General features: G+C 40.0%; 1 protein-coding gene across 1 annotated transcript in view; it reads right to left on the bottom strand.

Moving 5' to 3' along the window:
• CLSTN2 (calsyntenin 2) overlaps window positions 1-15,937 on the bottom strand; it is a 1,222,812-nt gene that overhangs the window by 214,646 nt on the left and 992,229 nt on the right. Inside the window, exons 7-8 of the mRNA XM_077488275.1 lie at window positions 2,150-2,398; window positions 470-591 (exon numbers count right to left, since the gene is read on the bottom strand). Of these exons, the coding sequence (XP_077344401.1) occupies window positions 470-591; window positions 2,150-2,398 (371 nt within the window). The remainder of the gene's footprint in view (window positions 1-469; window positions 592-2,149; window positions 2,399-15,937) is intronic.

Below are 15,937 nucleotides of genomic sequence, written 5' to 3'. Positions count from 1 at the left end.
TCAATGACAAATAATGAGCATACTGTGTACTGCATGCCATCAGAATAACAAATATAGATTGAGAAATGGCCCAAGACACTGAAAAACATAGTCAATACAAAGTTGCCGTTCTAACTGAGATAGAGACATGTTGGTGTGTTTTCTAGTTAAAGAACATATTATAAATGAGAGCTGCCATAAATAATGGTATATTGATCAGTAAACTGTAGTCAATAACATGTGGCAATACAATCATTAGGCACAGCAGAACAAACACTAAACACGGTCTTTGTGGTTTGCCTGCACCTTTTAAAAGGACCACTTGTCAATGTTCCTTCTGGAAAGGCTCAGAAAGTGACCTCTCTGTTAACAGAGGTTGTACAAAGCTGTAGGGGACACAGTTATATTCATTTGTTCACACTAGGCCTGCAAACTGAAAAAAAAAAAATATTCTCAAATTCCACAGAGTAGAGAAAGAAAAATCTCCTACCTGATCTAATTTCCAATGAAACTCTGCAGGTCTGAAAGTGTCAGCTTGGTCAAAATCACGGCGTAACAGGAAAACAAGACGGCAGTTGTGTATGTACAATGCATAGTGATGGCGATTCATTTCTATAAGAGAAGTACACACAAATACTCAACAAAGAGCACTTGCATATATATATATATATATATATATATATATATATATATATATATATATATATATATATATATATATATATATATATATATATATATATATATTATACAATTAGAAACAATCCAAAATCAATCAATTTTGCTGAGTTAAATCCTAATTGCCAACCAAGTATTTTGGGTACTGGTGCCAGATAGGTCCACTTTTACTTAATGTGTATAGCCCCATCACTGCAATAGGCCAATTATATAAAACAATGCAAATAGCACAACAGTAAAAACAAATTGTAAGGCATATGAATAAAAGGGCACAACAAAAGAACCATCAAAAAGGAAGTGTGGCAAGCAATTGCATTACAGAGCACACATGTTGACTTCTAATAACTTAAAGTAGACCTAAACTTAAAAAGTAAAGTGAACATGGCTGATCAATAAAAAGTTAGGTCTCCCCAGATGCAATAGTTTTAGAATTAGTCCTTATCCCCCTACATATTACCATATTCAATGATAAATTATACCGGCTAGTATATATAAATGATAAATTATAATGGCTAGTATAAAAAAATTAGGAGAACTAGGGTTAAACAACATATTTTAAATTCTCTATAGCATGAGAATTGCCTTTTTGCTTGCATTTACCTCGTTTGCAAGACTCAAAGCTTTTTTGCCCTTATGGATTGATCTCATGCAACTAAACAATTTAAAATCAAATTTATATTTTAGATTATAGTCTTTTCCAATCAATCAAACTAATTCAGTTCCTGCTGTTACCTACCCTCCTGAATTTAAAATTACAGTGTGTCTCTACCCCCAAAAATTTCTTTTTTTTGTTTTTGTGAGTCATGTTGAGTAGAAATATTACTAGAATACTATACTATACTAATATTACTACAATATTACTACAATTTCAAAAAAAATTATATGTATGTATATATATATATATATATATATATATATATATATATATATATTCATACATATTTTTAATCCAGCCAGTAGGGGGAGCTCTAGCCCTAGTTTTCCATCAGTGGCATTGTATCCATTTCAGCTGTGGCAGAAGAAGTCCTTTCGTATGTGAAAAGAGTATGTGAAAGAGTCATCAATGCACGGGCTTATTCCTTATCACACATGGAGCCTATGGTTTCTATAAGCAAAGTAAGCTGCAAACAAGCAGATGTGTTGTCCTGTCTTTTTTAGCTAAGCTATAGTGTTCTGGGAACCCTTTGTCATTTATTAAATGTTTATTTATACAGGGATTATATATAGATCAAAAGTGGTAAAACAGACATAAAACAGTTTAAAAATGCATTATATATATATATATATATATATATATATATATATATATTTTTTTTTTTTTTATATATATATATACACACATACACTGTGTATATTTTAGTTTTTTAATTATAGCTTTCATTTGACCGTAGCTCACCATCCATTGCCTATTAATGCAAGGGATATTTCCTAGTTTGCAGCAGAAAGTGTTTCATAACCACACGTACATTATATGAATTTATTACTCAGTTACCTGTCTTGTCAGAATTGCATAGTATTGTCTCCTTCTCTGCTCTTAACCCTGGGCTAGGACCATGCTTCATCCACATGGTGATAGTAAACTGATCAGTTAGATTCTTGGGAACAATAGCATCTGGAATCTTCACTCCTTGCTTGCCATCAAACTTGAAGATCATTCCACTGGTGTCCATAGGTAGACCAGCTGTCCAGTTGGTGGCAGCACTGGGTGTTGGGAGCAGGTCAATAACACCAGATGAGGCTCCTAAATATTAAATGGAGAACTTAGTAAATCAGTTTAGACAATGCATAATAACCAAAATACCAATAGGATCAAGAGATTGTCAGGGCCACAAGTATTACGCAACGGCCCCATGGGATTGCAAACCCCTAGCACCCATTGTTAAAATTATTTAAGGTTTGTTTTAATTATTTATAGGTTCTTTGTACTGAGCAGTTTATTGGCTCTCCTTTTGTCTGTTTCCGGCACCCCCTTTGCTGTATCCAGGCAGGATTTCAGCTATCAACTGTTCCTAGGCAGATCAGCTAGTTGCTTTTCACCCTTTGATTGGCTAAAGACTTTACACTGACCTTTAAATATCTTCTCCCTGAGGTGTTGTCAGCAGTTAGACCTTCAGTCAAGACAAGCTGTCCTATTCTTCCTTCCCTTTGTTGTGGATATCCTTTATTAGGGGTATTGTCGTACACTATTGTGGGTTGACAGTGTAGTTAAAGACTTTAATGGACTGTTAAATTCAGCTCGAGTCTTAGTGACTGAGCTTTGGTGTTTGATATTTATTTCAAAGCGATTATTGCTTTGTTTATCATTATAAAAGTTGTTATAAAGGTAGAATGTTATTTCCTTTAATGTATTCTATACATGAAGTTAAAAAACCTTCTATGTGCAGCATCCTGGCAACCCCCTTCCCCCTTATATTTACCTGAGCCTATTCTTGATCCAGTGCTGTACCCAAGAGCAGCAACTCTCTCCTCACATATTTAATTGGTAGTAATGGTTAAGTTATTATTAGTTAGTTATTATTTTAGATTTTCAAATTTTGGGGTTTTTGGATTTTTGAATTGTGAATTTCCAAATTTCAGAATTTCAGAATTTTGGAATTTTGGAATTTTTTCGAATTCATGATTATTTGGAAAAATGGGTTTTCATTCATTTGGATATTTCCGAATGAATGAATTTGTCAAAATTCATTAAAAAACAAATTTGTTATGAAAATAATTGCACATGTCTACTGTTTGGAATCCAATATATTGTTTCACACTATTCACCAGTCAAGTCCATGTGTTGGTTTGTGTGTTTGGGCAACTTCGTTCTTTTGACTATTGATACACTTCCAGTACATATATCATTCCATGGACCATTAGGGCATCCTGTACAATTCATGTATGACACTGTATGGCTACATGTATCAATACTACAAAGTGGTTCCTAAGGAAGCCCCTCATCCAGGTGAAATGCTTTGATCCATATACATCATGTTATGCACTGATGCACAAAATGGTTATACTATGTGTCTATAGTGTGGATATAATATGTTTGGATGAGACTCTATTTTAACCTTGTATAAATAAAATGTGTATATTTTTTGTATATAGTATTACTATATGTCTACTACTATTTTCAGGCACTTAAAAATCCACCTTTTTTTCCTATAATCTCCCCCTTGGAGAGTTATGGGGATTTGTTTTCTTCAAATGTCAGTATGTGTCAGTATGATTCAGTTGCATTGCAAAACATTATATATATTCATATACATACAGTATCTCACAAAAGTGAGTACACCCCTCTCATTTTGAAATGACACTTTGTTAAAATGTAAAGTAGTGAGCGTACAGCTTGTATAACAGTGTAAATGTGCTGTCCCCTCAAAATAACTCAACACACAGCTATTAATGTCTAAGCCAATGGCAACAAAAGTGAGTACACCCCTAAGGGAAAATGTCCCAATTGGGCCCAATTAGCCATTTTACCTCCCCGGTGTCATGTGGCTCGTTAGTGTTACAAGGTCTCAGGTGTGAATAGGGTGTTAAATCTGGTGTTATTGCTCTCACTCTCTCATACTGGTCACTGGAAGTACCACATGGCACCTCATGACAAATTACTCTCTGAGGATCTGAAAAAAAGAATTGTTGCTCTACATAAAGATGGCCTAGGCTATAAGAAGATTGTCAAGGCCCTGAAACTGAGTTTAACAAGACAGGTTGAACTCAGAACAGGCCTCACCATGGTGGACCAAAGAGTTTGAGTGCACGTGCTCAGCGTCAGCGTCATATCCAGAAGTTGTCTTTGGGAAATAGATGTAGGAGTGCTGCCAGCATTGCTGCAAAGTTTGAAGGGGTGGGGGATCAGTCTGTCAGTGCTCAGACCATATGCCACACACCGCATCAAATTTGTCTGCATGGCTGTCATCCCTGAAGGAAGCATTTTCTAATGCTGATGCACAAGAAAGCATTCAGTTTGCCAAAGGCAAGCAGACTAAGGACATGTTTTACTGGAATCATGTTTTGTGGTCTGATGAGATCAAGATAAACTTATTTGGTTCAGATGGTGTCAGGCATGTGTGGCGGCAACCAGGTGAGGAGTACAATGACAAGAGTGTCTTGCCCACAGTCAAGCATGGTGGTGGGAGTGTCATGATCTGGGGCTGCGTGAGTGTTAACATCCACTAACATCCACCAGCTCCATTATGTCGTCACGGAGGAGTGGAGGAGGACTCCAGTGGCAACCTGTGAAGCTTTGGTGAACTCCATGCCCAAGAGGGTTAAGGCAGTGCTGGAAAATAATGGTAGCCACACAAAATATTGACACTTTGGGCCCAATCTGGACATTTTCACTTCAAATTTAAAAAGATGTATCTTCTATGTTCAGTCGCTCTCATCCAGCCACTGCTCCTCAGCCAATATTATCAGTAATTACTAGCTCTCAACATGACAACTGGGAATTGCTATGCAGTACATAGAAGGAGGTGCAGTCATTTCTGTTTAAAGTGACACTTGCAGACTATTGGGTAAAAAAGCGTAACAGTGTATTGCTACATTGCATCTACTATTTTATTTATTTGTAGGTCAGATCTGCATACAACAGCAGTTAAATAAACCTTACTAGTATTTTTTTTTTTTTAATAAAATGCATTTCTTATTTGACCCTTTATTAAACCTTAGTTAACTCTAATGCCCCGTACACACGAGAGGACTTATGTCCGACAGACCTCCAAAGGAGTTCCGCCGGAGTTCCGCCGGAGTTCCGACGGAGTTCTGGCGGACTTTTCGACCGAACGGACTTGGACACACACCATCACACCAAACTCCGACGGAGTCGAACGTGATGACGTACGACTGGATTCGAATAAGGAAGTTCATAGCCAGTAGCCAATAGCTGCCCTAGCGTCGGTTTTAGTCCATCGGAGTAGCATACACACGAGCGGATTTTTCGAAGGGGACCGGGTCCGGCGGAGTTCCGTTGGGAAAATTTGAAGCATGCTTCATTTCTAAAGTCCGTCAGACTTTAGCGAAGCTAAAGTCCGTTGCAGCCCACACACGATCGAATAGTCTGACGGACTCAGTCCGTCGGACTTTGGATGTCGAAAAGTCCGCTCGTGTGTACGGGGCTTAAGGCCGCGTACACACGAGCGGACTTTTCGACATCCAAAGTCCGACGGACTGAGTCCGTCAGACTATCTGATCGTGTGTGGGCTGCAACGGACTTTAGCTTCGCTAAAGTCTGACGGACTTTAGAAATGAAGCATGCTTCAAATTTTCCCGACGGAACTCCGCCGGACCCGGTCACCTTCGAAAAATCCGCTCGTGTGTATGCTATTCCGACGGACTAAAACCAACGCTAGGGCAGCTATTGGCTACTGGCTATGAACTTCCTTATTCGAATCCAGTCGTACGTCATCACGTTCGACTCCGTCGGAGTTTGGTGTGATGGTGTGTGTCCAAGTCCGTTCGGTCGAAAAGTCCGCCAGAACTCCGTCAGAACTCCGTCGGAACTCCGGCGGAACTCCTTTGGAGGTCTGTCGGACATAAGTCCTCTCGTGTGTACGGGGCATAATAAATCTGATATAACTCCTTCCTTTCCTTCTCCCCTTAGCTATTTATTTATTATTTCTGCATTTTGTATTTCTATTTTTCTTACAACTTTTACTCTTTTTTTTCATTTCATTTCATTTGTTTGTTCTTTATTTGTTTTCATTTGCAAATAGCATGATTTGTGCCAGAAATGTTTCAGTGTCATTTTGAATAGAACAGATTATAGAATAAAAAGTATAAGGATTTATAGTTTTTGTCTATAGATTATGTAGAAAATAAAAAGACAATATTGACAAATGAAATCCTAGTTTGGTCCTCAAGGAGAACATATGGTTTGCTTTATTATCTTATCTTGCCATGTTGACATCACGGCACAGCTACTGAAGAAACGCCACAAGTGGGTCGTCTCTTCAGTGTGCATGTGCCGCTGATGTCGGCACATGTGGATACAGTGAATATCTCCTAAACTGTTCAAGTTTAGGAGATATTCACGTTACCTACAGGTAAGCCTTATTATAGGCATACCTGTAGATAAAAGTGGTGTAACAGGATTTACAACCACTTAACATAGTTATTGTAGAGTAAACAGGCCCATAGTAGAACAATTTATCTGGTTCTAGTGTATTAGCCATAATGGTTTGAAGCTGCCCTTTTATATTAGAGCATCTCTTGATGCAACAATTTCATGTATATGATTCCAAAGGGAGTCCATAGGAATAGGGAGTGATTTGTTATGCAGGCTCATCAGGGTTTTCTTCCTCTTTAAATTAGCTGGGAACTGCTAGCACAATAGACACCTACATACATACCTATAGGCCTGATCAAGTCTTTTCTCCTTTTAGGTTTTGGGCACCCTCAGAGTAAAGCTAGGATGAGCTTCACACTTAGATCCATGCCTTTTCATAGTTATGATTAGGTTGAAGCAGGAATAAAGAAAGACTCACTGGTCTAGGAAAGCAACTCATGATTCCCCTGAACCATGAAACATCCAGACCCAGGGGAAATCCATTATTATATTACTGGGCAAATAAAATAGAAAACTACTTTGCTTTCTTATTCATATTTGTTCTCTAGCAATCAGAGTTTTTAAAATGTTAATGGTTAATGAATTATTTTTATTAAATATGTCTGTCGTTATAAATAATAATTTTTATTTGAATTTTGATTAGCTCAATTATTTTTCCTCACTATAGCACCACCCCGAGGCCCCCCGAGTAAACCTGCAGTTGTAGCCAAACGTTTTATGTTTGAAATTATTTTGCTTCATCTTATAGACTCACAAATTGTATTGCTCCAGCTCATTGCAGAGTGCTAATTATCTGTGACAGCTGTCATGCTTAGTTAGCTCGTTTTGACAATATATTTTGGTATACTGCATATCAGTAGTGTATACATTTATAACTTTATGGAATAGCATCAATGGTGTAGTTCCAATTGGTAATAAGAATATGATAGAACTTTTTTCCCTTATCTTGTTGGAGTTTGAATCATGATGCCTTTATGCAGCTTGTCATTTTGTAGCTTTTATTTTTCCTGGCTGAAGTTAAGTCTAATCATAACTTTAGCTTTCCCGGAGAAAAACGATGATGCACTCTTAAATTCATATTTTTTCAAAAAAGAAGGTCAGGTTTTATTTAATTGACCCATTAAGATATTTGAAAACCTTAGTAGACTATGCATTATTTCCACTTTCTTTTTTTAGTTTACTTTTCCTAACGTTATTTCACCATTGGCTAAATGCAAAGGTGCACCGTATGCACCCTATATTGTACCAGCTCCATATGCAAAATGCCCTAAACCAGAGTTTTGCCTTCAATTTGGACTAGGCCATAGCCCAGACCTGACATCTGCAGGAGATATAGAAAACACAGATATCAATTGTGAAGCAGTGCTCCAACTTCAAAGTTGTTCTACATGGATAGTTTATCTTATGTAGCTGTGCATGAACCTACCATAAATATAACTCTGTACTCTATTATATGCACATATGATTTACAGGGTGGCCTTGTACTGTGAAATATGTAACAAAACAGGTTGAATGTGGCTGTTGTTTAAAGCTTGGATAAACAGAATTTACAACAATACTCCAAAATAATCAAAAAATATAACAATATTACCTTAGTTTAAAAAAAATAAACATAAAGATTACCTTTAAGATATTAAAACACCTGTGCTTCAAACAATTTGCCAACATGCACTTACTCATCATAAACAGACTGCATTGCCCTATTTACTTGAACACATTGAAGGGCACCATTCCTATCAATTAAAAACTGGTCTGTGCTAAACTTTGCTGTCATCTCCTCCTGGCTGTGTTTCTCCTGGGATTTTACTGTCCTCATCTCTCTTGACTGTAAGGCACATGGCAATTTATTCTGTAAACAACAATGACTTAGGAAAGGATGGGTATTAGTATAATAGTACCCATACATTCAACTCTATAGTCTGTATTTTACCATTAATAGCAGATATTTTACTCTCCTATATATTGTTTTGAAATAGTGATTAGATGTCACGGGAATGAAGAACAGAATGTATAAAGCCTGAGTAAAGTAATAGTAACGTTTTTTTCTTTATAAATAATAAACATGTTATACTTACTTGCCCTGTGCAGCGATTTTGCACAGAGCAGCCTGGATCCTCCTCTTCTCGGGTCCCTCTTGGCTCCTCACTCCTTTCGAGTGCCCCCACAGCAAGCAGCTTGGTATGGGGGTACCCAAGCCCAGCCGCTAGCTCACTGACTTTGACAGCAGCAGGAGACAATGGCACCATGCTGCTGTTTCAGCCAATGAGGAGGAAGAGTCCCGGCCAGCTGAGACTCTCCTACAACATCGCTGGATTGAGATAAGTATTAGGGGGCTGCTGCACACAAAAGGTTTGTTATCTTAATGCATAGAATGACTTTACAACCACTTTACTATATCAAGTAATGTGTGCTTACATTTGCAATTTAATAGTACCATACCATCATTATCAGTATCATACCAATTCATCCCTCAAGACTTCCTCTGACTGGCTGAGTGTCAGAAACCATGAAATCAGGCCGAGACAGATGTACAGTTAAATCACACTTGTTTAATAATAAAAGTAAAAAGAACAAACGTAGTCAAAGCATAGCAAAAGTTCAGTAATTGCAATGGATAATCAGCCAAGCCAGAAGTCAGGGATCAAAGTAGAGGAAAAGCAAGCAAGATCTGGAGCCAGAAGGGATGTCAGCAAAGCCAGTCTTTAAATAGGAATGCCGAAGATTGTTTCTTGTGATGTGACCAAGGCAAAGGCAGAGCTCCTTTGGACTGGACGGCTTAAGTAGGCAGGACTGACAAGCAGGATTATCAACAGCTGAGTAACTGTGGAGAGAGATGGGAGTTGGCAATTAGCTGATAGCTGAGCGGCCAGCTCAGAGAAGGAAGGGCTGAGCCCAGCCCTGACAGAACCCCCTCCTCAATGACCCCTCCCCCTCGGAGGCCCATCAGGTTTGAGGGGAAAACATCTATGGAAATCATAGAGGAGGACAGGGGCATGTATTTCCGAGGATCAGACCCATGAGTGTTAATCCGGACTGTACCCTTTCCAATGCACCATGTACTGTATGCACCCACAAAACCTACAGAAGTCAACAATGGGCTGTACTTCCTACACCTCATAGTTCTCAACCTGTACAGAGTGAGGACGTGGCACTGAGGTGGTAAAGCGGTTGCAGACCAAAGGTTTTAATAAGGAGACATGAAGTACATTCGAAATACGCATATTAGAAGGAGGGTCTAATGCATAAGCCACTGGGTTAATCCTGCAAAGAATATGGAAATGTCCAATAAACCGAGGTGCAAACTTCAGTGAGGGAACACAAAGTCAGAGGTTGCGAGATGACAGCCAGACCCTGTCCCCAAGCTGGTAGGAAGGCACAGGCAGACGTCTGCGGTCAGCATGGAGTTTGTACCTATCATTAGCATGACGCAAAGCCTCCTGGACTTATACGCAAGTGGAACAAAGACCACAGAGATCCTCTAACGCAGGAATACTCTTCGGAACAAATGAGCCAGGCAACATGGAAGGTTGGAAATCATTATTTGCCATAAACAGGGACAATCGGGAAGCAGAATTCAAGGCACTGTTGTGAGCAAACTCTGCCCATGGTAATAGGTCTGACCAGTTGTTGTGATGGTAAGAAATATAGCAACGTAGGAATTGCTCCAAGGACTGATTCGCTCATTCTGTGGCTCCATTAGACTGCGGGTTATACACAGAGGAAAAAGCAAGCTGAATTTCCAACTGTGCACAAAAGTCTCGCCAGCACCGGGACACAAACTGACTACTCCTGTCCAAGACAAGCACCTTGGGTAGCCCATATAAGCAAAAGATCTCCCGAACAAAAATGGAAGCTAGTTAAGTAGAAGTGGGCAACTTCTTAAGTGGAATACAATGACACATCTATGAGAACCAATCAACCACCATAAGGATAACAGTGTTGCCTTGGGAGTTGGGTAACTCCACAATGAAATCCATAGACAGGTGGTTCCAGGGCCTCTTTCCATTGGGTATGGGTTGTAGGAGGCCCACTGGAAGGTGTCATGGAGTCTTACTCTGAGCATACACAGAACAGGCAGCTACAAAGGCAGTTACATCAGCATGTAGACTAGGCCACCAGAATTGTTGGGAAATGGCCCAAACCAGTTGATTCTTCCCATGGTGGCCAGTTGCCTTGGGAGAATGGTAAGTATGGAGCACGGCAGTACAGAGACTCTCTGCAACAAAGCAGATCTCAGGAGGAACATGGTCCTGAGCAGCAAGAATTTTGTCCCCGAAAGGTGAAGTGAGACTGCTGCGAACCGTAGCCAGAATACGATCAGGAGGAATCACAGGAACCGGAACAGATTCTAACTTGGAAGTGGAGGAAAATTGTTATGACAAAGCAGCGCTTATATTCTTAGTAGCGGGTAAGAATGAGACAATGTAATTGAAACTTGACAAGAAAAGAGCCCATTGTGCCCTTCTGGGAGAGGGGCATTTAGTCTCAGACAAGAATGTGAGATTCTTATGGTCAGTAAGAATGATAACGGGCACAGTGGTCTCTTCAAGGAGATGTCTCCATTCTTTCAGGGCTAAAATGATCGCCAACAGCTCTCTATCACCAATTTCGTAATTGCACTCCACAAGTTACAATTTCTTGAAAAAGCAGCCACGAGGGCCTCATTGTTCCATGCAACCTCTGCTGCCAGAGTACAGAATTCAATGGTGTAGTCGGAAACAGTTCTTGTACTCTGTTCAACGGACATGAGGCACTTGGCAGCAGAAGCGGAGCATGCGGGAATGTCAAATACCCTTTCAAACAAAGCCACAAACTCAGGGTAGCTCAAGACAACATGTTTTTGTGTCTCCCATAGAGGGTTTGCCCAGGCCAAGGCTTTCTCAGAAAGCAAAGATATCACAAAACCTACTTTGCTTCTGTCCGTGGGAAATGCCTGGGGCAGCATCTCGAAGTATATCTCAACCTGTCTTAAAAAAGCGTGCTAAAAAATGTATAAAAACCAGCCCTATTGGCACACTGCTCAGTGCTTCAGGATGAACAAGATATTAATTGATATAGTAATTGATATAAAAATACATCAATAAAAACGTGCAATAATACAATTGTAAAACAACAGCAGCTGCTTTTTTCCAAATAACGTTCCCAAAATATATAAAAAATTCAATCTTAATGAAAAGAGTCCACTCTCTATATATAGCAGCGCATAGACACTTCCATCCATGGATGGAAGTGTCTATGCGCTGCTATATCTCAACCTGGCTGAGAAACCCTCTGAATTGGACTCGATCGCCCCCAAATCACTGGGGAAGCGGAGCGGAACCAGACATACCTCTTATAGAGGTTATTCTCGAGGTGGGTGCCTGCACAGAGACTGGCGCAGCAGCAGGGATGGCCTGCAACTTAGGTTGTACCGGAGAAGCCACAGTGGAAGATTCCAGGTGAGCCGTGCGACTCAGAAGTGTTTGTAACACTATGGAAAACTGATCCGTGCGCTGATCTTGCTCATCCAACCTGGAAAAATATTACCAACAAGTGGATTGACTGCATCTCCTAAATTCATGGCCTTCGCTTACTGTCAGAAACCATGAAATCAGACTGAGACAGAAGTACAGTTAAATCACAGGTCAGAAAAGGAAGGGCTGCACCCAGCCCTGACACTGAGGTGGAGAACATGGCATCCTCCTCCTGCCTCTCCACATCAGCCAACCAGAGGAAGCCCTGTATTTATTGATGGCATACAAGGTTTCCAGTGAATGGCTGAGAAGCACACATTTATTTGCCGGAGAGGAAATCATAAGCACTGTATACTCTATGTAGCTGAAGTTATATACAGTTTAAACAGTTTTCTCTATGGGCATATTTGTTAGCGAAGCCATTAGTCACAAGAAACCTGAAACTTTTAAAGCTGAACTCCAGAAAATTAAAAAGTGCTGTGTTGCAGTGGGGCTAAGTTCAGAATGCAAGGGTTAACTGCTAATTTATGCTTAAGGGGACTGGGTACAGCATTTTTACTTACAGAATATTACTCTCACTGGCTTATCTGTAATGGTCCCTGCAGCCTATTTTATCCTGCACTAGAGCTGGGACACTGAGGGGCAGTCCACTGCTGGAGCATAGGGGAGCACCAATGGCTGGAGTAGTGTAAAATCGGGTAGATAAAAGTGCTCTTGCTAAACTAGACTAAATGAGCAATTACCCTTTCAATGTGGGGTCAACCTCTCTGCAAAGGAGAACTATTTTACAGCATCAATAAGCTACCCATGAAAATACCAAAGTCGATTTTAACCCCGTCCCGCCGAGCGTACGCAGATGTGCGTACTCGGCTTCCGGGGGGTATACCGGGATGATGCCCGCACCTGCAGGCATCATCCCGGTACAGTTTTTTTCAGCAGGCAATTGGCTATCCAGCCATAACAACCGATGTGGCTAAAAGCCGCTCGGCTGTTATGCCGGAGGAGTGGGAGGGGACATCCCCCCTCCCGCCGCCTCCCGCCGTTGTTACCGGTGCTCCCGCTCGATCGGGAGCACCGATTCACATTCCGCAGTCTCCGGCTGCTGGGGAGGAACTGGAACGAAGCCGTAATCGGCTTCGTTCCAGTCTCCTCATAGTAAACACGGAAGCGACGTCATGACGTCACTTCCCGTTTACTCGGCTGCCAATGGCGCCAGTTTAAAAAAAATATCCGGTGTTCAGAATTGCTGTTTTCGGCGATCTGAATACATTGAAGTGTAAAGGAGGGGTGGGGGGTCTTTTAGACCCCCGATCCCTCTGTAAAGAGTACCTGTCACCGCCTATTACTGTCACAAGGGATGTTTACATTCCTTGTGACAGCAATAAAAGTGATCATTTTTTTTTTTTTTTAAACAATTTAGTCATTTTAAAATAAATAAAAAAATAAAAACATTTTTTTTAAAGCGCCCGCCGTCCCCGCGAGCTCGCGAAGCAAAGAAAACGCATACGGAAGTCGCGCCCGCGTATGTAAATGGTGTTCAAATCACACATGTGAGGCATCACTGCAATCGTCAGAGTGAGAGCAATAATTCTAGCACTAGACCTCCTCTGTAACGCTAACCTGGTAACCGTAAAAAAAATTTAAAACGTCACCTATTGAGATTTTTAGGTACCGTACTTTGTCGTCAATCCACAAGTGTGTGCAATTATAAAGTGTGACATGTTTGGTATCTATTTACTCGGCGTAACATTATCTTTCACATTATGCAAAAAAAATGGGACCATTTTACTGTTTTTTTTTTTTTTTATTCATGAAAGTGTCCCTTTTCCCAAAAAGTTGCATTTAAAAAACCGCTGCGCAAATACCGTGTGACATAAAATATTGCAAACAATCGCCGTTTTATTCTCTACAGTCTCTGCTAAAAAAATATATATAATGTTTGGGGGTTCCAAGTAATTTTCTAGCAAAAAATATGGATTTTAACTTGTAAACACCAAATGCCAAAAATAGGCTTAGTCATGAAAGGGTTAAAGGGGTTTGTTCTTCTAGAACAACAATTGAAAGATGCCACAAATGATTAGCTGCCAGCAGGTGGCACTATTATGGTTTATTTATTATAATGTGCAAATGTCTGAAGATAATGACACCTACCAGTGTACAAACTGTATACCTACCAGTGTACACCTGTCAGAGGAGAAGCTTGTGTGTGCATGTATAAGTGTGTGTGTGTGGAGGAAGAGCGGTTACCATTTGTGGCCTCCTTTTGAGAATGCATGCTGACTGGCTATGTCTGGTTTTATACTTCTGAATTCCAAACTCAGTAAACATATATAAAATGCAATAATAGAAAAGTCATATTTCTTATCTGTATTGTAGCTTTAGGCCATGGAAGCTAGATCATCAGCATGACAGCGAGGCAACTAGCATGTTTTGAGAGGGACTATGAGCAATAGCAGCCTACATAACTGTTTCATGATACATTTCCTTTAAGCAAAATTAAAGGATGATATAATGGGACAGAAGAAGCTTATTGGTAAACCATGGTCTGTCTTCAGTCATCAGAAAGTTGTCTCTTTGAGTCTCAATTATGTCCTTGTTGGAAAGTGTTCAGATATTTATGACATTATAGGCCACCTTTTACAGGAAATCTGTCTGCTCCAATCTAGTTTTCACACATTCCTTGGCAAATAAAACCATAATTGAAGTAGAATGTAATTTAAATGGAAATCCTGTCTGTTCTGATAAATTCAAACAAAGAACATGTCCAGTCTTATCAGCAAACAGTGATATGAATTTACCTAAAAAATACAATCACAACCAACTGAGAAATAAATACAAAACAGATAACTAGTAACCAAAGTTAATAGAATTCACAGTCTGCCTGTCCATGAACAAACATTTGTGTCAGCAGGGTGACTGCAGGCAGACAGGTCTGGGCTGAGCTGGCAACCTGGTAGTCATGGCAAATTTTTTTTTTGTAGAGAAGTTGGCTTATGTAAAAAACAAGTCAGGTCAGTAAAATACTGGTGAGACAGAAGCTATATTCTTGCCTAACCACTAACTTTAGTAAAATAAATTAAATGGAAATGAAAAGATAAGTCCCATAACACAAATCAAATCATGTAAAGGAAAAAATAGAAGTCCACAACAATGAAGTGATGATCTTCCGACGTGAAAAAGTGTAATATGGAACATCAAAGATGGTGAATCCTTCTAGATCGATAAGATTAAACACTTTTAACGGAACAGGTGGACTCAGATGTCAGCGACACCGAATCATAAAAACCTGGATATCCAGATAAGTAACTCTCCCAGTTCTTGACATTCACAATGATAAACTAACCCAACGATGGGAAGCTGACCTAAAGGTCACTCTATCCACTAAAGACTGGTGCCTCATATTCCACATTCTACACAAAGGCTCTATGAATGTTTCCACTCAGGAGAGTAGATACAAGATATTCTCAGGCTGGTACAGGACCCCTGAAAAAATCCATAAATTTTCACCTGAGGTCCCTCCCTCGTGTTGGCGTTGCAATAACGCATTGGGCACGTTGCTTCACATCTGGTGGGAGTGCCCCCTTCTGCTTCCGTTCTGGAGGGATATTCACCAACACATCTCCAGAATTACGACCTACACCCCAGACTTTACCCCTGCCCAGTTCCTATTGCATTACTCCCCTACCCCAGAAAAAAATACGCTAAATCCCTTACCATGCATCTAATTAATGCTGCCAATCAATGTATTCCTGTACACTGGAGAAGCCCCTTACTG

This window comes from Lithobates pipiens, unplaced genomic scaffold (assembly GCF_037356315.1).
Source record: "Lithobates pipiens isolate NorthernLeopardFrog02 unplaced genomic scaffold, aLitPip1_a1.2 Scaffold_18, whole genome shotgun sequence".
NCBI lineage: Eukaryota > Metazoa > Chordata > Amphibia > Anura > Ranidae > Lithobates > Lithobates pipiens.
Note: the sequence above shows the minus strand (reverse complement) of the source record. Positions and strands in the feature narration are given on the sequence as shown.